Source organism: Bacillus rossius, chromosome 1 (assembly GCF_032445375.1).
Source record: "Bacillus rossius redtenbacheri isolate Brsri chromosome 1, Brsri_v3, whole genome shotgun sequence".
Classification (NCBI taxonomy): Eukaryota; Metazoa; Arthropoda; class Insecta; order Phasmatodea; family Bacillidae; genus Bacillus; species Bacillus rossius.
In genome coordinates, this window is record NC_086330.1 from 215,271,163 (window position 1) to 215,297,651 (window position 26,489).

Sequence of the window (26,489 nt, forward strand, 5' to 3'; positions counted from 1 at the left end):
AGATGCAGCGAACTGAGTGAGTTATTATTCTATGAGAGGAGTACTGGAGGTCTACCGCTGGGATTAGGTCCATTGTGCAATGAGTCTACAATATAGCTTTGCAGCCTCTTACGTGGAACCTGTTTCGCTCTGAGAGGTCTCCTGCTCCATAGAATGAGAGCCTGTGCACAATCATTATTCTATCCATTACACCGGAGTAGTATGTAAATGGAGCTACGGGCCCTAGCGCTGGGCGTGGAGCTTGAGCCGGGACAATGACCAATTGCTCTGACGTCACGGCGATCTTGGACTCAAAAATTCCTTAAAATTCCTCGAAAATTACTCAACATAACTAAAAAATTCTCGTTTTAAGGAAAATTGTCCCGTTTTAGAGGGAAAAATTCCCGTTTCGAGGGAAAATGTCCCGTTTTAGTCCTTAAAAATACCAGCGGCTAGAAATGTACATATTGAGGCTTGGGCATCCATGTCTACAGCCTCCGATTAGCCTCTTTTAGGATTATGACGTCACCGTTGCAATTTCCGTTAATGCCGCCATCTTGATATCTTTAGTTTTAATCCGATTTTAACGAAAAAAATTTCAAAATTTATAAAAAAATACAATTAATAATTTTTTAATAAAAATATTTAAAAAACATACTTTTACGAGTCCTCGTTTCGAACCCAGCGAGAACAAAAAATAATAAAAATGGCGACTGATCCTTCATCCAAGGAAGCCGATGGCAGACTGACTCCATACACCACTTATGTCAAAGTATATATATCGTCACCTAGTATGACGTCATGTCCGCCATCTTAAAAATATGTAATTTTTATGTTAGAAAAATGGGAAAAATTTTAAAAATCTTAAAAAGAAATTAATCAATAGAATTGAATAATAAAAATTTAATAAAATATTACTTAAAAACCACTGTTGCACTCATCATTACGGTCGCCATCTTGGTTATATAAATGTTGCATGTTTCGTTACACCCGCCATCTTGGTTGAGTACGATGTCATCGTTACACTTTACGTTACGACCGACATATTGGATCCTATTAATGATGCATGTTTCGTTACGGCCACCATCTTTAAAATCCGTAATTTCAATGCTATAAATTCTGAAAAAATTCCAAAAAATATTTTAAAAGTCGCCTACTTCAAATGTTTAGTTATTTAAACGATTTAGGTCTTTGGATCGATTTCCGGCGAGAGTAAATCAGTAATTTATTAGTATATTAAAAAAATTCTCAATAAAAAGTAATAATAATGTCTTACACCACACCCGACATTTTGAATTGTCACCACTTGTATCAATTATCGTTACGAACACCATCTTGAAAATCTTAAATTATTATCCGATTTTAATGAATAAAGTTTTTAATTCATTAAAAAAAGTAACTTATTAGAATACTGTTTGATTAGAACGATTCCCGTCCTTAGTTCGAAACCGTTAAGAGCAAAAAATATAAAAAAAACAACAGATCCTTCCTCAACGGAAGCTACCTAGACTGAGCTCCCTCCACCAGTACCAAGGTTAATATCGTCAGCTGGTATGACGTCACTTCCGACACCTTGTCTTCGTCTGCTAGAGTGTGCTGGCAGCATGTTAGTATAATTTTCTGTTCACCATACATTTGACCTCAATTGTTGACGCTGATCTTTGTCCTTGACTTTGAATTTTGACCTTGACCTTGAACTTTGACCTTGACTTATAAATTTGACCTTGACTGTGAAATATGACCTTGACATTGAAATTTGACTTTGACCTTGACGACCATCATGGATCCGACTATTTTATGTTCAGTACATGATACCAGAAGCTACCACCTGCTAGAGGACATTGCAACCATCTTATTTTTGTCCGCTGGAGGACACCATCCTGTGTGTGTACTCGTCTTATAAAGTACATTGAAGTGGTCGGTGCGCTGCGTTTGAACTTCGCGCCGCGCAGTGGGCATTGGCGCTCCTTCCCTTCCTCCTCTTCTGCCACCCTGCGTCTAACGCTGTTCTTGAATTTCCCTCCTGAGGTGTCCGCGCATTCGCGTTGCGCCTTCTGTTTTACTTAAAACTGCGTGTATTGCCTTGATGGCTCTTCTTGTTGGTTAGCAAATCATGTAGATAGGTTGTTATAGCCAGTCGGTGCTGGTATTTACTGAATTCAGATTGTAGGTCAGTTAGTTCAATGTAGTGAGTGTGACAGCGGGGAGACTTCATGTAAGTGCTTGTAAGGTGGTGACCCTTACATTTATGTGACTTGTAACAGCTAAACTCTAAGGTATTCTAAATTGTATATTCGGCCGTCACCTTTGAAATTACTTTTGGCATTATTTCTCTTTACGTTTTTTTCATTAATAGTTGGCATTGCTACTCGTGTTTTGTCTGACGTTTCTCCCCGTCATGTCGTTACTTGTGTTTAGGGCAATTTGTGTGCAAATTGTCAGTTCGCTTTTGCGTATTGTATGTAATCACGTAGTGTTAAATTATTGTTATATCTTATGCATTTGAATCTAGTTGCATTTTGCCTAGTGTAGGTTAGGCCGCGGACCCCCGCGTTAACATTTACGAGTCTTGTAATGTCTAGTGAGGCATTTGTCGGTATTAACGTAATTCTCGGTCGCGGCGATGATTGAGGGTTGTCTGTCTTTTGCACTTGTTGACGTTAATTTAACGAGAGATAATTCTTTACTATCCAGTTTATATCGCGGTGTCAACATTGTATTTGTCATATTGAAAATAAGTTCACGTATTTGCCTTCACATTAATGGTCACACACCGTGACAATTGTACTAGTGTTATTGTTCTATGGGATACTTACTTAATTTTATATAATTGTCTCTGTATCCCCTTGGTAATTAATCAGCATTAATTTCTATGTAAAAGGTTTGTGTAATTGTATGAGGATCTAACATGAGGCTTTTGCCCACGATTAAAACGAAATGTGTTCATTTAAATACTTGCTGATTTAACCTTTGCATCTTGAATATCCTTAGCTATTATTATTTGGATCATTTGAACACTGTTTACTCAGCTAAAAGTATTATATTATTTTTTAAGGATTGTGTTACACGCGGTTGAAGGTTCTCGTGAAATTACTTCACCTGCTGACACTTTCCTATGAAGCTCATGGAAGCCTTCAACATTACCATCACGCTAGTATTATTCTAACCCGCTTAGAGTGTAGCAATCACATATTATTACTGAGGTGCCCGCCATCTTGAAATTTGAGCGCCATCTTGGAATCGATAATTATTTAGCTAGAAATGCGGAAAAAATTCCAAAATTCACCAAAAAAAATTACAATCAATTTACAAATTAATTCGATCAGATCCTGTCCTTTGTTAGATACTTGAACAGTGACAAGTGTAACTAAATATTAAATAAATTTTATAATTTGGTTTCCATTACCTTTCATGGAGTTTATAATTTATTCACTCTACGAAAAACTACTCAAGACAATATACGACAATTTTCAACGAATTAAATACATTGCCGATAAGCCTAACATGAAAGTCTAGTTTTTCGATACTTAGAATGACCTCTAATCCGTTCATGTACAAAGCGATACATACATATAGACCAAACGTCTTCGGATCGCGAGACCGGGTCATAAACAATGTCAGATGTATAGACCAGTTATTTCCGAACCTCACGACCTTCTTCATCGATAGCTAATTATATTAAATCAAACCAACGTAACATGTTTTTACACTTACAAGAGGACCAAGAATCCCATCAAAAAGGCAGCACATTTTGAAAGCACCATCAACAAAAAGGAAGCACCATCAACCAAAAGATAACACATTTGGAAGCAAAATAAAAAAATCAGTGCATTTCGGAAGCATAATCAAAAAAGGAAGCACATTTTGGAAGCACAATCAAAAAGGCAGCACATTTTGAAAGCACCATCAACAAAAAGGCAGCACATTTCGGAAGCAGAATCAAAAAAGCAACACATTTCGGAAGCATAATCAAAAAGGAAGCACATTTTGGACGCACCGTCAATAAAAAGAAAGCACATTCTACAAAACAAAAGTTCATTTAAGAAAAAGGAGGTACATTCTCACGTACATTCAACTCGGTAAGATGCGATCGTCAATTTTTAATTAGGATATAATGTCTCCATCTGTCTATGAATCCATCAGTTTTTAGTTCCATAAGTCATTGGCTCCAATAGTCATTGAGTACAACAGTATTTTGGCTCCAAAGTCATTGGCTCCAACAGTCATTGGCTCCAACTGCCTTTTACTTCTTCAGCTCCAATGATATTTGGCTAGATTGCTACGAGTCTAAGAGACTTTAGGCTACAAGGCTACGAGTCTACAAGGATCTAGCTGGTTACAAGTTATACATGGCTGCGAGACTGCATGGCTAAAAGGCTGCGTGGCAACGAAACTACATGAATATGAAGCTACAAGGATATAAGTCTACTCGGCTCCAAATGACTGCAAGGCTACATGGCTACAAGACCACTTGGCTACACAGCTTCAATTCCACGAATCTACAAGACTCCTCCAACTGCCTACGAGTCTACAAAGCTCCAACTACCCCACAAGCATTATGTTATAAGACTACAAGACTACATGTTGACGTAGCTACAAATCTACGAGACTACTTGGCTACGTAACTACAAGTCTACAAGGCTCCAAGACATCATGACTACGCGACTACGAGCCATGTGGTTACGAGACTACGTGACTACGAGTCTACAAGTTCACGAGACTGCGAGGCTACAGAGCTACGAAGTTTCTAGAACACAAGTTTACGATACTGCGAGGATACAGGACTACAAGTCTACATGAGTACTTGACTAGGACGCTACAAGTCTACATGGCTACAATTGCGGCATCTGTCTTCGACGGAATTTTCTCTTTTGCTCCAACAGCATTATGTTATAAGATTACAAGGCTACTTGCTTACGTAGCTTAAAGTCTACGAGGCTCCAATGCATCATGACTACGAGACTACGAGCCATGAGATTACGAGACTATGCGATTGCGAGTGTTCAAGGTTACGTGATCGAAAGGCTATAAGACTACGAAGCTTCCAGAACGCATGGCTACGAGACTGCATGGCTAAAAGGCCGCGTGGCTACGAAACTTCATGACTCTAACTGACTACAATAGCACCATTCAGTGGTGAGATTTAATTTATCTCAAGCAAAATTACCTGTTTAAAGTAGTGTCGATTATTGTCAACAGATGACACCACATGTTGCTTACAGGTAAATATTATTTATTTCTTTTATGCGGGATGCGCGCTGCTCACTAACGATCGCAATAGAAGGATGGCTTCGCTAGACTCCAAGTAGAAGGAAGTTTGTTCTTCCAGTCAGTGTTTCACAGATTTCTCAGAGCATATTATATGACTGAGTAGTGATATTATTTTTTTTAAATTCCACCTGATAAAAATATTGCAAGTGTTGATTCAGTAGCAGAAATTATCGAATTAAATGTAACTCCAAATAAAATGTCATGACTCATTAGGAAAAAAAAATCCTTCATGCAGAGAGCAGTTTCTCAGAATAGACAGAAGCACTTGAAGAAACCACAGAAATGATCGCAAGCACACGGAAAAAACCATCAAAATATTGACAAGAATAATCAGGAGCACACGGAGAAAACCATCATAATATTGACAAGAATAATGAGGAGCACACGGAAAAAACCATCATAATATTGGCAAGAATAATCAGGAGCTGCTGGAGTAGTTGGAGCTTTCTACACTCGAAGTTAGTTGATGGAGTCTTGTCGACTCGTAGAATTGAAGCTTTTAATCCAAGTGGTCTTGTAGCCATGTCGCCTTGCAGTCATTTGGAGCTGAGTAGACTTGTATCCTTGTAGCTTCAAAGACATGTAGTTTCGTAGCCACACAGTCTTTTAGCCATGCAGTCTCGCATCCATGGATAACTCGTAACCAGCTAGATCCTTGTAGACTCGTAGCCTTGTGGACTCAAAGTCTCTTAGACTCGTAGCATTCTAGCCAAATATATTTGGAGCTGATGAGACAAAAGGCAGTTGGAGCCAATGACTGTAGGAGCCAATGACTTTTGAAGCCAGTGACTATTGGAGCCAATGACTATTGGAGCCAATGACTATTGGAGCCAATAAATATTGGAGCCAATAAATATTGGAGCCAATGAATAGTGGAGCCAATGACTATGGGAGGCAATGACTATTGGAGCCAATGAATATTGCAGCCAATGAATATTGGAGCCAATGAATATTGGAGCCAATGAATATAGGAGCCAATGAATATTGGAGCCAATGACTTATGGATCTAAAAACTGATAGATTCATAGACTGATGGAGACATTACTTCTTAACTTAACACTGACGATCGCATCCTACCAAGTTGAATGTAAGTGAGAATGTACCTCCTTATCGTTAAATGAGCTTTCGTTTTGTAGAATGTGCTTCCTTTTTATTGACGGTGCGTCCAAAATGTGCTGCCTTTTTGATGTTGCTTCTATTTTTAATGTTTTTTTGACTCTAGTATTATTGTAAATTGTTCTTGATTTGACTAGCGTATTATTCCATCCGGTGCATGTATATAAGCGAGTCCTAGACATCAGGTCGCTCAGTTTGTTACTGTCGTTTATTGTGTAAGGATCACCTAGTTTGTTTCATCTGGTGCATAAGTCGTGTCAATTAACTGTACTTTCGAACTCGATGGCATCTTTACCGACTTTAACGACGAACTCGATGGACATTGTACCATCGTCTATGGGAACCTTGACGTCGGCGACGACGATGGTGGGGCATATCCCGTTGGCAACGACGACGTCAACATTGGAGGAGACATCATCAGTCGTGGTACCACCAGCAGAAGAGAGCTTAATGACTACAGAGCTGGCTGTGAAGGAAACCACGACGAACGACGTTTCGACCTCGGTGGAGACTTCAATGGATGCTGATTTGACAACAACTAACGAACATCGGTGCTGTTATTGCGGCAAGATTTTCTCAAACAACAGCAATGCTCGACGACACGAGAAGAGCGAATGTGCCAAGAACCTATATCGTAAAATGTTTGTTTGTGAGAAATGTCATAAGCAGTTTGCCAGAAAAGATAATATGAAAACGCACATGAAGACATGCAAAGGTCCTGCTGTGCGGCAGAAAGCAAAGGTTTCGGTGCAACAACGATGCTTCGATGTGCATAAGAGTATGCCTGGAAATGCTACTACTGATGCAACACCAGTATCTGGATCAGGTCTGAAAGGCTCTCCTTCATCACCACGGTATCCTTGCAGCTACTGTGATACGTCGTTTGCCTTTTCCCATGATGCAAGAAAACATGAGCGGAGGAAATGCATGAAGAATCCTTCTCGCATAAAGTTTCGCTGTGATGAGTGCCTTAAATGGTTTCCTCAAATTTACAGTTTGCGACATCATGCGAAAAAATTTAAAGGTGAAGTCCGTGCGCCTACTGCTGAACTACCTGCCGACATTTCGACTCCTCACTTTAGATTGGAGACACGGAAGCGTACAATCATAAAAAGAGATGCGCAGCAACCGATTGCTATGGCGTCTGAACATGGAACTAAACCTAAGACTGTGTTCGGAGCATTAAAAGTGAACAATAATGGCTTCTACTTGACGCAGTCTGCATTTCGTGGAACATTTGTAATTTTCTTGACGATATCAGACAGATGCTTACTGATGACGTAGCAACAAACGGACCTTTGAAGTATAACTTGCGGTTGGACTGTTTATATGGAAAGCCATATCCGTTCGAAGACGAAGTGAAGAAGTGTGCAGTCATGACATCGGCTGCATTAATTTACAGTTCTGACGATGTTAAGCAATCTGTTAAAAACGGTATCCAGAAACACTGTCAAGAAGAGGAGGACCTTGTCTGTAAAGGTTCTGGTTGGTCTCTGTCTAGTATAAACCAATTGGAGCTAAGAATTAGTCATTTCACGCCTATCCAGGGCTAAATATTTATATGATTGCTGGCTTTCGCAAGTGATCCTGTAGTAAAATATAGATTATGTAATAAATATTATGTTTGTGAAATAACGTGAGGTGTTTTATTTTCGAACCTGTCATTATTGAGGTATTTTTACATAAAATTATTTTTTGTATCGACCAGGGATCGAACCAAGTTTCGATTCAATCATTACTTGAATGAGTGAATTTTTTGATGAATTTTAGAATTTTTCCCGAATTTCTAGCTAAATAATTACACGATTACAAGATGGCGGATATAACGAAACATGCAACGTTAATAGCATCCAATATGGTGGTCGTAACGTAAAGTGTAACGATGACATCGTACTCAAACAAGATGGCAGGCATAATGAAACATGCAACATTTATATAATCCAATATGGCGACCATAAAGATAAGTGCAACAGTGGATTTTAAGTAATATTTTATTAATTTTTTTTATTTATTTTTTTATTATTTTTTTAATTATTTTTCAATTTTTTCCCGTTTTTCTAACATACAAATTACGTATTTTTCAAGATGGCAGACATTATGTCATACTAGGTGACGATATATATGCATGGTAAAAAGTGGCGGGGGTCAGTCTGCCAGCAGCCACAGTGAGAGAAGAATTGGTCGCCATTTTTATTTTTTTTGCCCTACCAGGTTTGAACCGAGGACTCCGAGCTCCGTCCTGTAAATGTATGTTTTTAATATATATTTTATTAAAATTTTATTAATTGCATTTTTTATAAATTTTAAATTTTTTTTCCTTAAAATAGAATATTAAATAAAGATTTTCAATATGGCGACCGTAATGGAAATTGCAACGACGACGACATAACTCAAAATGACGGTCATGTAATCCTTATTCCTAAAAATTGCTCTTTGGAGGCTGTAGACATGGATGCTTAAGCCATTTTATAGGAATTTTCGTGGTTTCTAAGGCAAAACGTTTTTTGAGGTTTTTCGAAATCCTAATTTTTGAATTGTGGAATTTTTTGAGAAGTTTTAGCGGAATTGTTTTACAAAAAATGGAAATTTTGTCGAGTTTTGAGGAATTTTGGGCAAATTTTGGAAAATTTTGGCTACTTATGGCAAGATTTGAAGGTCAAAGGTCTAGGTCAAGGTCAAAATCAAGGTCTCGTTCATACAAGATGGTCACCGTGACGTCACAGTCCAAGATGGCGGACCGACAATCACAATCCACAGCCTGAAGCCTGTGCCAGTATGCCCATTTACATACTACTCGCACGATATCTCTTCGGCTCCATGCGGCCGCGCGGGAGAAAGAAACATTGAGCAGTGCGCGACTTGTTTTATTTCTTCTCGCGCGGTGTGCTGATCTCAGGTCTGAATGTTGATGTCACACATGCGGAATAATAAATTATTTATGAATGACGACACACATGTGCGAGGAAGAAATAATGTTAGACAGAGTGTTGCAGTTTCTTTCGCACATCTTTCGACAAGACAGATGTTCGCGGATGCTGTGAGAACAGGAGGGCAGCCAACTACACGAGGAGAAGAGGGTGCCGATACATCTCGCTCTTCCTGCAAACACATCTGACTCCAAGCATCCAGGGGATGTCTCCACAGCCACGAATAATGAACTATTAAGTAAGCTCTGCTGTGGATGCTAAGTGTGTTGTTATGGCATTTGCATCAGTTTGTTATATTATGATATTTAAGAGAATAAAAATTTCCTTTGGAAGTGGCAGTCTTTGGAAAAGATACAAAACAACTACGCTATAAACCTCAGAGGTGATACTAAAGGCCCAACAACAAAAAAAGTCAATGTCTCCCTGAAAACACTTTGGGGACAGTGGATCGTTAGCTTCATATTAATAAATAAAATAAAGCAGGTAGGTCTATAGCTGTGATTCTATTTTTTTTTTCATAGTTAATTGTAACAAGAGAAAACAAACATTACTTTGGTAATAAGAATTTGGTTTTATAAAGAAGATAATTACTTAAATTTTATAATAGGGCTCATACATTCATACATAACAATTTAATATATGGGTTCATAAAATAAATGAGTGAAAATTTTATAATAGGGGCCGGCCCATAAACATTTACCTACAACAATAATATAAAATACAAATCCATTCTAAATACTAAACAAATAAGCAATATACATATTCATGCTTTCCTGTGTTGCTTAAAGTTAGTAATTATAGTTATTGATAATACCAGAATTATAATCGTTAACATCTTTAGCGGAGAATTTGGAGGTAGCATTGTCGGGAGTGATAATTTATGATGGAGCCCGGCTACCAGGTGGCGTATTAGTAGCCTTCGGGTACCGAGGAGCAGATAAAATTGCAATCTCGGCTCCGTGTCTGGAAGACCAATTCTTGGACCCTGTCTGTGAACAAACCAAATCCAAACTATAAGATCTGCTTCACAGCCAGTCGTTAAATAGGCATAAATGCCCACAAAAATGAAAATGGTCCCGGAAGAGAATGGGTGTCGAAAACTCACCAAAACAGAGTGTTGCAGTGAGGCTTCAGTAGAAGTCTCGCCGAGGTGCTTGCGAAATCCAGACCGAAACTGGCATGGTGGTTGTGGAAGTACTCATAATTTATATTTAACAATAAAATTGAGCAAATGATAAAATTCTTTACACTCAGCACAGTCCGACTGATAGCTTTCTGAAGGCGTAGGGAAGGCATCTCTAGACGAGGCGACTACATCCTTGTAGTAGTAACGAAGTTAAATAGTTCTGAGGGCTGGCCGAGAAACGATGCTGTCAGTGAGAAATCGCGCCGATAAGTCCCTTGCATTGCACCTGTGATGCTTAATTAAATCAGCGCTTCGCCATGGAAGAAGGAAGGGTATACTTCGTCTACGGAGCCGAAAAGTTCCGAAGATGTCCGAAGGAGGGATCGAGAAATACTCACTTCGAAATCTCGATATTGGTGTTAGTGCCCGATCGCAACGCGATCTACTGGGGAGTAGCCGAAACATAGAAAAGGTCGACTCGAACATATCGCACAATACTACTTCAAAAGCATGGGGCTTATGGTGGAGACTTGTGCAGCACTCAGGTGGCTCGGAAGAGAAAGACAATGTTGGTTGCATGAGTCGCTAGGGGGCAGGATGTGTTTGGCCAAGACTCGGAGTAGTTATCTCCGCTACTAAGGTCAGAGGCGGTATATTCTAACACTCGTGTCCAGACCTTTAGATAGGCCATTGCTAGCTAGGGTTAAGTTAAGCAACAGTCAATGCTCTGGGCAGTGATTCGTGGAAAATGAGGGTAGGGGGAATGCTGGCTCGTGAGAAATGTCTTACCTGGAGCACCTTGATGTGCTCGAGAGCCCTGGAACCTTAGAATAGAGCATGGCTATATGTGCTCATTTCAGGGGAGCTCTGAGAAACTGGATGCTCTGAGAGGCTGCAGCTGCAAGCAGTCCTGGTCACGAAAACTGGTTGAATATCAATCGCCAGTTCGTGCACTGGTGCGAGAAAAATACAAGACCAAAAAGCTATCCTCGCAAAGATCGGCAAAGTCTCAGATACGGTGCTGGGAACGACTAGAGGAACGAGGCGAAAAAAAAAGTGGGAATGTACAGTGGCCTGAACAAGTTTAAATTTTAGTTATAAAATTACTGCTAAAATGATTGTTCAAAATTCAAATTTAAAATTGTCCCGAAAATCACTATTGATGGCACAGTGTAATATCTGATAAGATTAAGTTGTCAGAAAAGGCATCCGTTTATGAATTGTTAGGAAATGCATGTTCATGTAAAGTCGAGTGTTTAGTGTTTAAGGGTAGTGTACACAAGGACGAGGACAAAAGCTAAGCATTATTTAGGGGATAGTAAACAAAGAAGACTCATGAAAGGAAACAAGAATAGATAATAACTTTAATTCAGAGAAAGGCACAGTTAACACAGCTGAGAGTCAATATTATGTAATAAATTTTGACAGAGACCGTGATGTAAAGAAACCTCAAAAATGTATCACTCTCATGATCCAGAATTTGCATGTGACAGTTGTGATATATTTACTCACAGGCATCCACTTACCACACATATGACCAAGCTGCGACCACCTTCTGCGTATGTAGGACCAGTATCACTACCTGAATTAAAGGGTTTGACACATGAAGATCAACTATTAGTAATAAGAATATGACATATGAAGATCCATTAGTAGACTTAAGGGTGTGTGGTGATAGGTTGTGTTAAGCTGGGGTGGTTATGTATGAGTGGGTGGACCGTGTGAGCTCGAGTTTACATGACAGTGCAATAGTATGGTGGGCAAACCTGGGCATAATGGACATTTACTGGGAAACATTTGCTCACAGAATGATATAGAAGTACAATGTTGCATGATCGGTGGTTCAGTGTAACACTGAGATATACTCTTGCAGTCAAGCACACAATGAGACAGTCTAGTCTTTTCTCACAAAACAGAGACAACTGTGACGAAATGTTAAATCTGGGGTCACATGTGACAAGGGAGTGCCAAGCATCATAAAGTTGGTGCTGCCACATATGCATCCATTCCTGTGCAGGGCCACATTAGGTGATTGGGACACCTTTTTTCGCACATGCTTGTGCCACTGAGTGTGGCTTACAAGATGTCATGGCCGAAGTTATTGCCAATGCATACCCGCGAAAGCCACTGGCAACTGGTACATCCGGTCAGGACGAAAAAAGTCATTAATACCATACAAAAACTCCCCGCATAACTGGTATAGTAATCTGCTGGATGTGCCTGAACATTCAGAAAGGGCATTTTCATGTCGGGGCCAACAAAATGAGGAGGACCAAGGTTGGGCACAGCCCACAAACTGGAGAAGAGAATGCCATCAGGAGCAGGATAGCCGACCACTCGAGTGACAGCAGAGTTCTACCATCGACTATTACTGACCGAAGGATTGCCTCATGCTCAACTGGCAACCCGAGCAAGAGGGGGAGCCCAGCGGACAGCAGTCGGGAAACAAGTAGCGAGAGATGACGGGCAGGCAGTCCCTCGCCTGCTGTATATGAATAAGCCAATGATGATGACCTGCCAGGAACCTGCAGAAACAGCATGCTGTTCATAACCAGGTGCTCCAGATGTATCAGAGCAGCCAATGATAGCCCGAGATGGGTTGTCAGAGGCACCACCTCCACATCCGATATCGAGACCTGGTGGGACATCAGTTGCTGAGCTACCAGCATCGAGACTCAGTCACCTCGGTTCCGAGTCGGGGAACCTGATTCATATGCCATTGCTGGTCGGCCGACAGCCCATCGATGTGCTGATTGAAACAGCCACCAGCAATTTCTTCATTTTGGAGTACCTGGTTCCACCTGGCGAACTGGTGCAAGAGAGGCAGCCCTTGCAGCTTGCAACGTTGGACAGTCAGTACCACAGTGGGTTATGTGGATCTTACAATCCAGATCAGAGATGTGATAAGTACTACTATTGGCCTTTGTTTTTCCTTACCTGTGTAGTGACCTGATCTTCAGGTTGCCATGGGTGATCCAGGAAGATGCCACGATCAAAGTTCGAGGAGGAAAGGTACACCTATGAATAATGAGCAGCGCACAGTGTAGACCATGGGATTTCCATAACCAACAGTTCCTAGGGTCAAATTATCACTGGCCCACATCAAACATGATGTCCAACAGGAGCAGAAGGTGTGGATAGCGGCAGTATTGAAGCAACAGCCATCTGCATTTGCAGCAATGGGCATGTTGCACTTAATGACAATAGCTGACCAAGCTATCCCTAGTGATACCTCTAAACCCATGTATGAAAACCTCATTAAGAGAAGCAGTAAATCCACAAGCAGGTCAAAGAATTGTTAAGGGATTGTATTATAGAGCCGAGAGTCCTTACATTTTCAACATCGTCATCGAAGGAAAAAATGATGGTTCATCTCGGTTTTGCAACAATTTGAAATGAATAAATGATGTTACCATTTCCGCACCTCCAATCAGCATTCCTGATGCTCTCCAGGACAATGGCAAGTATCAATAAGACCAGTAGACCATCCAACCATCATGACTCCGGACAGGAGATGCTTTCATTTCAGGGTCATGCTGTTCAGGGTCTAGGATGACCTACTACATTCCAGGCTCTCATGGTACCTGAACCTGCAAAAAATACACCTACTATTTGATAATGGGTTTAGAGTGGCTGGCCACTTATGGCCTTACCTGTAATCCGAAAAAAAGTGCCATATTGGAGCCACAGAGCTTCAGAATTTGGAACACTTAGTGAGTGCAGAGGGCAGCCATGCTCATTCAGAGCAACCGAAAGTCATACAGCAAAACCCACTCCCTAAGACAAGGAAGCAGTTGCAAAGATTCATGTGTGTGGTGAACTGGTTAAGGTCGTACATCCCAGGCTTTGCAATGGTTACAGTCCCATGACAGACTTGCTGTCACCTACATCACAGTATCGATGGACAGAGGAGGCTCAGGCCTCATTTGAAAAGACCAAGTAACTGTTCAAGGAGTGCACATGTTGTCTCGGCAGCAGCCTGTCAGGTGCACATGCAGACTGATGCCAGCCAAGAGGGCATAATCATATTTCTGTATATGTATAATGATTCCTGGGAGTATATGATAATTGAATACAACACTGCCAAGTTCAGTCCTGCACAAAGGCACCGCCATGTGAAGAGCAAGAGTGCCTTGTCATGGTCTGGGCACTGCCGATATCGATATTCGAAGGATGCAGGTTCACAATGCGCACTGACAGTCAGTGCTTGTGCTGGTACAGGGAAGGAAATCCAAGCTCAAGAGTTGGCCCTACAGCTGCAATCCTTCAGCTGCAATGTGAAACATGTACTGGAAAGGGAGAAAGAACTTCCTGATGAGGTCTCACATCACCCTGACCCAAGTAAATTTTCCTGGAAGAGCCTGTTCCTACAAAGGCACAAGACACCCAAATGTGAACTCCTAACAGAAACACTACCAGCCATCTCATTAGCTACATGTAAAGCACCAACAGACCCCTGCCATGAACAAGGTGTGGCCATTGAAATGCTAATAGAAGTTATTCATGCCTCGCAGATTGTGGATTCCATTGCAATCTGTGTGGGCAACAGGAAGTGCCTGTTTGCAGGGTGATATATGGTATATTTCAGAACCACTGTTCTGGTAACACAACAGTCGGTGCACCTACAGTCCAACCTTCATGTGCCAGGTGGTGAGCTACTATTTTCATGCTTCAGATGTGGCAGGCCATCCATGAGGGAAGCAGGTGCTGAGAAAGGTAGGCCAAATGTTCCACTGGCTGGGAATGGCACATTACATTCACTTTTTCGTTCGTAGCTACCAGCTTCATCAGCATTGCAAGGTGCATTGGGGTGACAATGATGTACAGCAACACCCTAGATGTCCAGAGCAGTCTTTCCACACTTTGGCTCTCGACATCATAGTTCCTTATCCGATAAAATCAATGGGGAAATTGTTTTTGGTAGTGATTACCGACCTGGTTTCCCATTGGATGGAGACGTTTGCTGTATCCACTGTGCGAGCAAGGACAATTACCCACCTGATCGATACTGAGGTGTTCCCAAGGTTCGGTTACCCGAAGCTCCTGCTCACGGACAATGGGTCCCAGTTCATCGGTAGGTGTTGGCATGAAGAGTGTGCAAAATTGCAGGTGGACCACCATACCACCCCAGTGGCCATCCTAGAGTCAACTCTACCAAACACAACCACCACAAGGTATGAGTCCAGTTGGGAATGAGGATTGGTGATAATCATAACAAATGGTACCATCACATTCTGCAGTTTTTGAACTGCGTCCATAGAAGGGCGAATGAGGCCATGGAATACACCCTGGGAAAGTTGCTTCAGGGTTGTAACTTGACATTGCCTGGATAAAGTAGGGTGGACAACAGTGAGCAGGCAAGACCTAACCAGGACAATGGACTCCCACAGTACTTTCAACACATTGAGGTCATGTTTGAAGATGCACATCGGCAAAAGAGTTTATATACAGCAGCCAGAATTCCACAGAGGTTAAACATAATGTGGCAGTTTTCCAGGCAGGACACAGCATGTATGTATGTCTGCAACCACAGTCAGCAGAGGACCATAAATTTTGCATTGGTTTAGGCCCAAAATGGGCTGGGGAATGGAAAAGTGTTAGGAGAATGGGATCTATGGCGCATCCCATTAGGACACTGCGGGTAAAGCTGGCCAAAGTTCACCGTGATGATTTGACAGCAACAGAAGATGAAGTGCATGAGGCTCAGGGGGCAATGGAGCTTGCATTGAAGACTAGAGTTGAGCGAGCAGTAGGTATAAGGGTTGGCACACTTGTGCAGCAGTCGGCTTTTGGCTCACACAGAAGACGGGCACCTTGCTCGGGCGCTCTGTAATGATACACTGTTATTAATGCATCCTAACTGATCAGCCTGGATGTCGCCAAACTGTAAGTAGGTGACAGCTTACTGACTGTGAACTGAATCGTCACTTAAATTGTTTTTACAGCCCCTAAACCATGTTTAGCACTGTAGTGTGTTTTAGGGGTGTGTTTTACTATTGTATATAATATATATGATTGGTAGTGTTTATAATCGCGATGGGTAGTAGTGATGCACTGATTGACATCACATGTTTCTTCAATAAATTGTGTGCTAAGTTTTTGAGTGTGTTATAATTTTGTGAGCAGTGTCTTGGAGACCTACAAATATGTTATGTTGGTTGTGCAACGAGTCTAAAATATATTCTTATTCTTTGGTGAAACCTGGAACATTTTCCCCCTTGAGAAGTCTGTTGCTCCACCGACTGTGAGACAGTGCACAGTCATTATTCTGTATATTACAACAGAATTAACTTCCTTCATTCCAAGATAGTAGACCTAATGTGTATGCATACACACACTACAAAAGATTATATACATAAGTTTTATAGAACAAGATGAACAAAAATTTAAAGGTTGTATAGATAATCACTTTATGTCAAATTAATCCTATCATTAGCCTGATTCAAACATGAGAAATGGAAAGAGTGGTAAAAACACATTAAAATAATATACAAGAAATAATTTTTAGATTTTTGGAGAGCTGCAGTATTTTCAGAAACTAATATGGGTACCACAACAACAAGCATATGTTGAAACAAGAGATGCTGAAAAGTGCCGAAGATGCACCATGAAAAATAAACATTATGAGCACCCATTTAAAAACCTACTCTCTGTGAGCATCACAAAAACATATATATAGAAAAACTCTATCATGACAACAAGCAAAACACATTAAACTCTGAAAACCTAATGAACATTACAAATAAATAAACACTACCTTACTTAGCACTCCAAAACTCCATTATGTCATTAACCCTCTCTTTCTCAATGCTGTTTCACATCTGTCAGCAATGTGATTCTCTATATAAATCTGCTCAAACCCAAATATATATACACTACAATCCCTCCCTCTTCCCTCCAACTACCCCTCAAATTCGTAATGTCAGAGAAGTAACTGAATTCTTCTAGCATATTCTATACTATTCTGTAATAAACTCGGCACAATCGATGTCTACACATGGCTTCCGCTTTTATTATTTTTTCTTTTTAATCTCTTGACCAGTTCAGATGGTACCCCTGAGAAGATATATAAATCACTCAACCCATTTACTCATTCTAGGGTTGCTCTGGATGTTTACCATTTTTTTCAGCCACCAGCAGTATTCTATCTTTGACTTTTTGGAATGTTAATTATGAAGACTCTTTTTTTGTCCTCCCATACTAATTTTCAGGTAAGGTTAATCGTACTTATTCATAAAGTCCAAGCCTGCATTTTTTGTAAATAAAGCATTAAAACGAAACACCTTAAGTGTCTCGTGATTTTACACATGGTGATATAATTATGAAATTAACTACAGTTTTATGTAATTGTAATTTAATATAAATGTCATGTGATGCGAATATCTTGGCAACATGGCTCAGTCCAGATGTACCTGTATCTTAAGTGGCGTATGGCCATTAGGAGTTCTTGCAGTAGCCTCTCCACGAGCACCATGGCTGGATGCTATCATGCCATGGAGTCCAAAATCATCTTTAATTTCCGACAATCACTCATTACTCCACTATCGTAAGTCACAACAACTACATCACCGGCTCAATGTCCAAATCACCCCATAACAACATTTCCAACAGTCGTCTCATTTGCTTTCATTTAACACCTTCAAAGACAAAAGCGCCCCTTAATCCCGCCCATGTAGTGCTTGACATCATTTACAATTTCATTGGTGGTGGTCGTCGACGTGGTGGTCGTGGTCGTCGTCGTGGTTGTGAACATGGTGGACATCGTCGTGGTGGTGGTCATAGTTAATGTCATGGTAGTGGTGGTTATAGTCGATTTCATGGTGGTCGTGGATGTCTTCGTCGTGTTGATCATGGTCGTTGTGGTAGTGGTGGTCGTCGTCATGGTCATTGTGGTGGTCGTCGTCATGGTGGTCATAGTCGTAGTGGTATTCGTAAGTAATGTTCCTAGCTGTCGTAAGTATAGATCGTCATTGTTTAAGTAGTTATCATCATCATGGTGGGAGTCTTCATCATTGTGGTGTTGGTCTTCATAGTCAAAGTGGTTGGTGTTGTAGTCGCCTTCATCGTGGTCTTTGTGGTAGTCGTCTTCGTCGTGGTGGTTGAGGACGTGATATTCATCAACTCTGTGTCGGCATCATCATCGTGGTGGTCATTGTTATAGTCATCATAGCGGTAGTAGCCATCGTGGAGTTCATAATTGTCGTCGTGGTTGAAGTCGTGGTCTTCGTCTTCAACTTCCTGCTTGTGGCTGGTTAAGCAAAGAAAAATTCCTCAAGTAGTATAGAAAAGTATTTTCTGGCACAGGCTGCAGGCTGCGGCGCCGGGAGCCGACCACAATCTTGGATTATGACATCACACCGGCCATTTTGGATGACCTTGACCTTTAAAATTTGCCAAAAATTACTCTTAATGATGCAAAATTTGGAAATATTTCCCTATTTCGAGGGAAAAATTCCCGTTTTGAGGCAAAATTTCCTGTTTTCTTCCACAAACATTCAAGAATTATGAATTCAACAAACCTCAAAAGACTTTTGCGACATACCTCAAAAGACTTTTGCGACAAACCTCAAAAGACTTTTGCCGTAGAAAGTACACAAATTCCTAAATATGGCTCAAGACTCCTAAAATCAATCCGCCATAAGCCACTGATATCAGGATCCTGACATTGACCTCGACATTGACCATAAAATTAAAATTCTTTAATTTTTGACCACTAATTGTGAAAAATTCCAAAAATTTATATATATATTAAAAAATTCCTACTTCAGTGTTTAGTACTTGGTCGATTTCAGTACTGGTTTCGATTTCCGGCGAGAGTAAACAAGCAATTTTTATTTATATTATGTTAAAAACATTTTTTAATAAAAATGCAAAATATTAATAACAATTCCTCACATCATACGCCATTTTCCATTTTAACCTAACTGCTGAAATTATCGTTATGGCCGCCATCTTGAACATCCATAATTTTAAGCTTTATGTTTCATGAGAAAACACTCTTTGTCGTTGCGAACACCACAGCAAACAAGCCTCGCAAGAATGATGGGATTTAACAGAGTGCAGGTGGATGTATATTTTAATAATTTGTCTGAGGTTATGGTAAAACACAAATTCACACCAAGTAGGATTTATAACATGGATGAGACGGGAATGTCGACTGTTTCGAATAATGTTCCCAAAGTTATTTCCAGTAGAGGAAAAAGATCTGTTGGGAAAATTAGTTCAGCAGAAAGGGGGGAGTTAGTTACTGCCGTCTGTGCAATGAGCGCTGCAGGTCATTATGTTCCCCCTGCTCTTATTTTTAAAAGGAAAAGGAAAAAACCAGAGCTGATGCATGGAGCTCCACCAGGATCAGTTATGTATGTTTCTGATAGTGGATATATAAACACAGATCTATTTGTTCTTTGAATTAAGCACTTTGAAAATCATGTCAAGGCCACAAAATATTTGCCTGTTTGTTGATTCTTGATAACCACAGTTCTCACCTGTCCTTAGAAGCAGTTTTGTTTTGTCGGAATAATGGCATTCACCTGTTGTCCATCCCTCCTCACAGCAGTCACAAGGTTCAACCACTGGACATATGTTTTTTCAAACCAATGAAAACGTATTTTGCAGAGGCAAGTAATAACTGGTTGGTGAGCAACCCAGGAAGAGTCATCACTCAGTTGAATATGGCTAGCTTAATCGGCACTGCCTTCTGTAGATGTGCTTCTGTGGACAGGGCAGTCAAATATTTCCAAATGTGTGGTATTAGTCCTGTTTCTCCTGGAATATTTACTGATGAAGACTTTGCTCCTTCTGTAGTAACAGATACCGCAATTAGTAAAGAAGTTGCATCATCTACAGCATCTGTTTTTCCATCATCATGTGCAGATCCATCATCAACATGTGCAGTTCCATCTACATCTGGCACCCAGTCTAACACGCCCGAGTTGAGTGTACCGTTGCTATCTGTAGAACCTTCCACACCATCTCCGGAAGCTAGAAAACCTGTCTCTCCTGCAGAAATTAGGCCACTGCCAAGAATAAAAGACTCACAGCAAAGAAGGAAGAAAGGGCAAAAATTTGAGTTAATTACTAATTCACCATTTAAAACACTTTTACAAGAGAGAGCTGCTGTAGTTTCAAACAAGAAACCATCAGGTTCCGTTAAGCGTAAAGGAAGGCGTGTTAGTGACAGTGTTCCAGACAGTAAAATGAAGAAGAATTCTAGAGAAACAGAAGAGATACTTCTTTGTCCAGGATGTGAGGAGAGATACACAGATCCTCCATCAGAAGATTGGATAATGTGTAATAACTGTAAAGATTGGTGGCATGAAGCATGCTCTGCATATGAAGGCGGAGGTGTTTTCATTTGTGATAACTGTTAAAATACATTATAAGCCCTACTGTTTTTTGAAGCTGATAACATGCTAACATTTGCCACTTAAATCTATTTTTCTGTGTTATTACTGTTAAATTGTAATGAATTAGTGTCTTAAGTAAAATTCATATGAATCTAAATAAATTATAGAATTCAATTATTCTTTTACAATTTTATGGTAACATGCGAACTTTTGCCCCACATCATGCGAACTTTTGCCCCACTGGTGGGGCAAAAGTACGTTTTTACTTCATGTCGGCAAACACATCCTAGCATTCATAATATTTATAATTATGTTATAATACCTAGTTCATTAGACTCACAAATTATAATAGGTTCTATGTTACAAATAACAAATTGTTTCCTCTATTAACATGACAAATATTTGAGTCCAAATGTTAAGTGCGTCCTTTTGCCCCACTCTACTCTTAATTACAGTTTTCAGGTGCTGCCAAGATGGCCAACAAGATGGTGGATTCTACGATGGTCTGGTTATTGGCATACTAGCTGGTAATAATAAAATCAATATGGCGGAGGCATCCTCTAGCATATGGCAAATGTACTATGTGACACTAGCACTCATGGATAGCTGTCGTAATAAATACATAGGTATTAGTGGGATGAGGTCAGTTTGTCAGTGGCCTCCGTGCAGGAGGGATACATCACTATTTTTATTTTGTTCTCACTAGGTTCGAACCAAGTACTCCGAGCTCCATGAAACATGTTTGTTTTATTAATTGAAATTTTATTGATATTATATTGAAAAATATTTTATAATTATTATTTGCGCTTATTTTAGATAATAATCACGAATTTTAAGATTCTGGATGTGATATCACAATTTAAAAATGGTGGATGGTAATTTATTAAAAATTGTATTGTATATATATTTCATTAATTTTTAATCTTTTTCAGTATTTTCTGATAATAATAACGGATTTTCAAAATGACGGCCTTTATGATAATTGCAATGATGATGTCACAATTCGAAATAATTTTCTCTAGCAGACGACAAGATGACGGACAATAACTTGACGGGTTCGGGCGCCTAGTCAACGGTGAATTTAAGCGCTTTGGAGACTTTCCATTTTCTTAAGGTAAAAATGTTTAGAGGTTTTAAAGAATTCACAATTTTAGATTTTTTTCCTATTTTTTTTTATTTCAAAAATGAAATTTTTCAATTTTCAATTTTTTTTAAATTTTATGCAGATATTTCCCTACAAATTGGAGATTTTGGAAAAAATTTTGCCGAATTTTGAGTAATTTTTTGCAACTTATGAAGATCAATGTTGAAGTTCAACGTCATGGTCATCCAAGATCGCCGCCGTGATGTCACAATCCAAGATGGAAGACACCAACACCAATAACATGCACCAGCACCAACACCAGGGTCCGGAAATATACTACTTGCGATGGTTTTACTTAGTAATGAAAGGAAGCATATTGGGTGCTTTAACTAGCCAGGCAAAGTGGTATTCATACGCCATTTTCCATTTTAACCTAACTGCTGAAATTATCGTTATGGCCGCCATCTTGAAAATCCATAATTTTAAGCTAAAAAATCGGAACAAAAATTAAAAGTAAATAAATAAAATTGTAATAAAACATTATTTGAAAAACAATGTCGCATAATTCGTTACGGTCGCCATCTTTAATTCTAGGAAACAAGTCACATTTCATTACGCCCGTTATCTTGGAAGTGTATGATTTCATTGTTGCATGTTTATTGACGACCATCATATTGGATTTTAAATCGTTGCAATTTGTACGACCGCATTCTAGACAATCCTTAATTATCAGAAAATTTTGATAAAAAATGAATAATTTATAAAAATGTAATTAATCAAATTTTATAATATTATTTTTAAAAACGCACTTACGTAATGGAGTACTCGGTTTAAATCCAGTGAGGGCTAAATAATAAGATCCTTCCTCCACGGAAGCTGCCGACAGACTGACCTCCAACCACCGGTATATATATCACCAGCTAGTATTTCGTAATGTACGCCATCTTGTTGTCGTCTGCTGGAGATCACTATCTTGTTTTCGTCTGCTAGAGTGCGCTACAGCCATGTTAGTTTAATTTTTACCTGCAATAGTGCAGTTATTATTTATTATTATTGTCGTGACCCTACATCTTTAAATTAGGACACCATTCTGGAAATTCGTAAATTTTTAACAATAAATTCGGGAAAAATTCTAAAATAAATCGAAAAAATCACTAAATATAATGAATGATGTGATCGTTAACTGTCCTTTGTTCGATACTTACACAATGAAAAAATATTTATTTAATAAATCATGATCAAATCCTAAAAGCATGTTCCTCGTGTACCATTCTCCAAGTCTATACAACCGCTATCTTGGAAATTTGTATTAATGGTTTGACCTAGAAATTTGGAAAAAATTCAAAAATTCATCAAAAATATCACTCAATTAAATAAGTGATTCACCCTATATATTTTCGTCTTTGGTTTAATTCTCGGTCAGTGATAAGGATAACTTAAGCTTAAATATAGTTTTTAAATTCTGTTTGCCATTAACTTTCATGGAGTTTATTAATTATTCACTCAACGAAAAACAACACAAGACAAGATACCTGTCCATCGAATTAGATATGTTGTCACGCTGACTAACACAGAAGTCTATTTTTTATCGATACTTGAAATACATTCCAACCAGTTCATGTACAATGCTATATGCATAGCCAAAGTTTCTTCGGACCACGAGACCAGGTCATGAACAATGTAAGACGTAAAGACCATACATTTCCGAACCACAAGACCTTCGTCGACAGCTAAAATAATATAAACAATCAGACAAGACAAAGTCTTAGAAATGTCAGAACTAAAGTATAGATAAAATCAATTAAAAACATTTAGACGAATAGAAAATTACTATGCTTACTAAAGGACCATGAACACCTAAAAAATTATTTATCAAGACCATGAGGTTTTTGAACCAATAAATATTCAGAGCTACTAAAGATTTTACTACGCGCATTTAACGGAACGACACAAATTCAACAAAAGAAAAGATCAAATAGTACTCACACTGGACACATAATAAACACACTGGACACAGAGTACACACACTGGAAACACAGTGCACACACTGAACACACAGTACAAACACTGGACGCACAGTACACACCATAGACACTGAACACACATTAAACTCACTGGACACACAGTACACACAGTACACACAATGGACAGACAGTACACACACTGGTCATACAGTACACACTGGTCACACAGTACACACACTGGTCACACAGTACACACAAACAGTACACACACTGGACACACATGGACACTCAGTACACACACACGGAGGTCACGGAATGAACACACAGTACACAAAATGAACACATAGTACACACAGTAAACATACAGGACACACACTGGACAAAACATACACACAGGACTCACACTGGACACACAGTTGAAACACACTGGATACACAGTTCACATATTGTACACACAGTACACATACTGGATAAATAGCACACAATACACCCACTGGGCACACAGTGCAAACACAGAACCCATTGGACATTCAATACACACACATGCAAGTCACAACATGAACATTGAGTACACACAATGAACACACAGTACACACAGTAAACAAACAGGGCACACACTGGACACACAGCACACACAGGACACACAAGATGACATTTATCAACAAAATGTTATTTTTACCTTAGGTCATGTAAGTAAGCATGCACTAAGAGAAAAGTGCTCAAAATGGCTTTGGCATGTCTGTGATTATTTCACAACTGTACACTTATGTAACTTGAGATTATTTACTGGAGCTATACTAATACATAACCAAAAATATTATGTTATTTCACGTATGTAAAAAAAAATTCAGGTTTTTACATACAATAAAAAAAATTGAAAATATGTGTATGATTAAAATTATAAATAGTTTTTCTGATTGTATATCTATTTTTTAATTTCAAATATTGGATATCTATAAAATACCATCCATAAGACAGAAGAGTTATGGTACACAAAGTATATACTTGCACTGTTTGGAGGATGCCAGGTTTAGGTCACATGAACTACACTTAATGTAGTATTCGAAGTAGATAATCAGTTCTGTACCTCAGCCAGCTTGCGCTCTCGCTCCTGCAGCTGGGAAAGCTGTGTCTGGTGCGCGGCAGCACAGGTGGCTTGCTGCTGCTGCAGCTCCCAACTCTCCCTCAGCATGCGCAGGCCCTCCTCCTTAGTAGCCGCCGAGACCTGAAACATAGCCACACCTCGACACGATTCACGAGACCTTGCACGACTTAGCTGGGAGACCTATCAAATATACAGATCTACGGGTGGCGTACTGCTGCTCCAACTTACAACTCTACCTCAGTAAGCTCTGACTCTCCTCTAAGTGGCCGCCATGATACCCATAAAAGTCTAAACTTATCCACAACTCACGAGGCCTGGAAAGACTTTGCTAGAAAAAATGTGTCTGGTGTATGTGTACATTGCTGCAGCTAGCAACTATTTCCCAGTGCACGCAGATTCTTCGCATTGGTAGCCACCACCAACGGCGGATCCAAGATTTTTTTTTTCTGGGAGTGACTCAAAGGTCAACTGTTCAAAATATTCTCATATTTTGGATTAACCAACAACATAAAACAATAACAAAAGGAAAAATACCCGTGTATTTTAAATACAAAGGTTATTAATATCAAAATAGTAAAAAAATTAAATATGTACTAACAATAGTTTTGTTGTTTTATTGTATTTTTCCTACTGAAGACATACAGTACTTCGTTTACATTCATTTTTGACACAATGTTTTGGTTTATATGCAATAAAGCCAGTCCATTCAAACAATATTTTCTCATTCTGCTGCGAAGATATGTTTTTATACGGCGCAAGGTGGAGAAAGATCGCTCAGCAGTGCTAGTAGTCACAGAAAACGTAAACACCAGTTGACACAGAGTTCTAATATTTTGCAGCACCGATCCTGTTTTGTAGACATCTGCTATAGACGTCTACATAATATTTTCTCTCTTCGAAGTTAAAAAAACCCGGAAGGTCCTCTGTATATACTTCAGTACCTTGTAAAACATATTCAATATATTCACTCTTCTTTCCTGAAGTTATGGGACAGTATATTTTGCAAATGCCCGATTCTTTGTAGATGAGCATTACAAAACCTGGATGATATTTGATCTAGAAAACAAACCGATATTGTAAGTTGGTAATATTCTTCAATAGACTTAGTCTAAATATTCGAACTATTTGTTTGACGGCCAGTAATTCTGCGGATTGTGATTTTTTAAATCCAATTTCGTATGCGAGGGCATCAGCCATACTGAAAAGTTTTTTGAATACGTATATGCACGTTTCACATTGCCTCTGCAGAATGACTGTGATGGCATTTATAAGATGAACAGCAGAGTATATAAATTTCATTTGTTTGTTATGATTGAGATAAAGGCAGGGTGATTCCTAAAGTATCAGCGAAGATTACCAAATTTATAAGAATTCCGACCACATGATAGCAAGAATGGAATCAAAATGCAGCAATTCTGACCCCTTCATCAGCCATTTTTTGCAAAATTCCAGGAAGACATGGTAAGACATCCAAAAAAAAAGTCAAAAATGCTTCATGTCTTTCCACCGATCTAGTCTCACACGTTTTTTCAATGTATCTTGTTTTTCCTGTGGGAGGTGAGCTTGCAATT

At 39.4% G+C, this 26,489-nt stretch overlaps 1 protein-coding gene across 2 annotated transcripts in view; it reads right to left on the reverse strand.

The window, feature by feature from the left end:
* Positions 1 to 26,489, reverse strand: part of LOC134527279 (trichohyalin) — a 418,715-nt gene that overhangs the window by 72,091 nt on the left and 320,135 nt on the right. For both annotated transcript variants that reach the window (XM_063359816.1, XM_063359817.1), the window contains exon 12: positions 24,901 to 25,038. In XM_063359816.1, the coding sequence (XP_063215886.1) occupies positions 24,901 to 25,038 (138 nt within the window). The remainder of the gene's footprint in view (positions 1 to 24,900; positions 25,039 to 26,489) is intronic.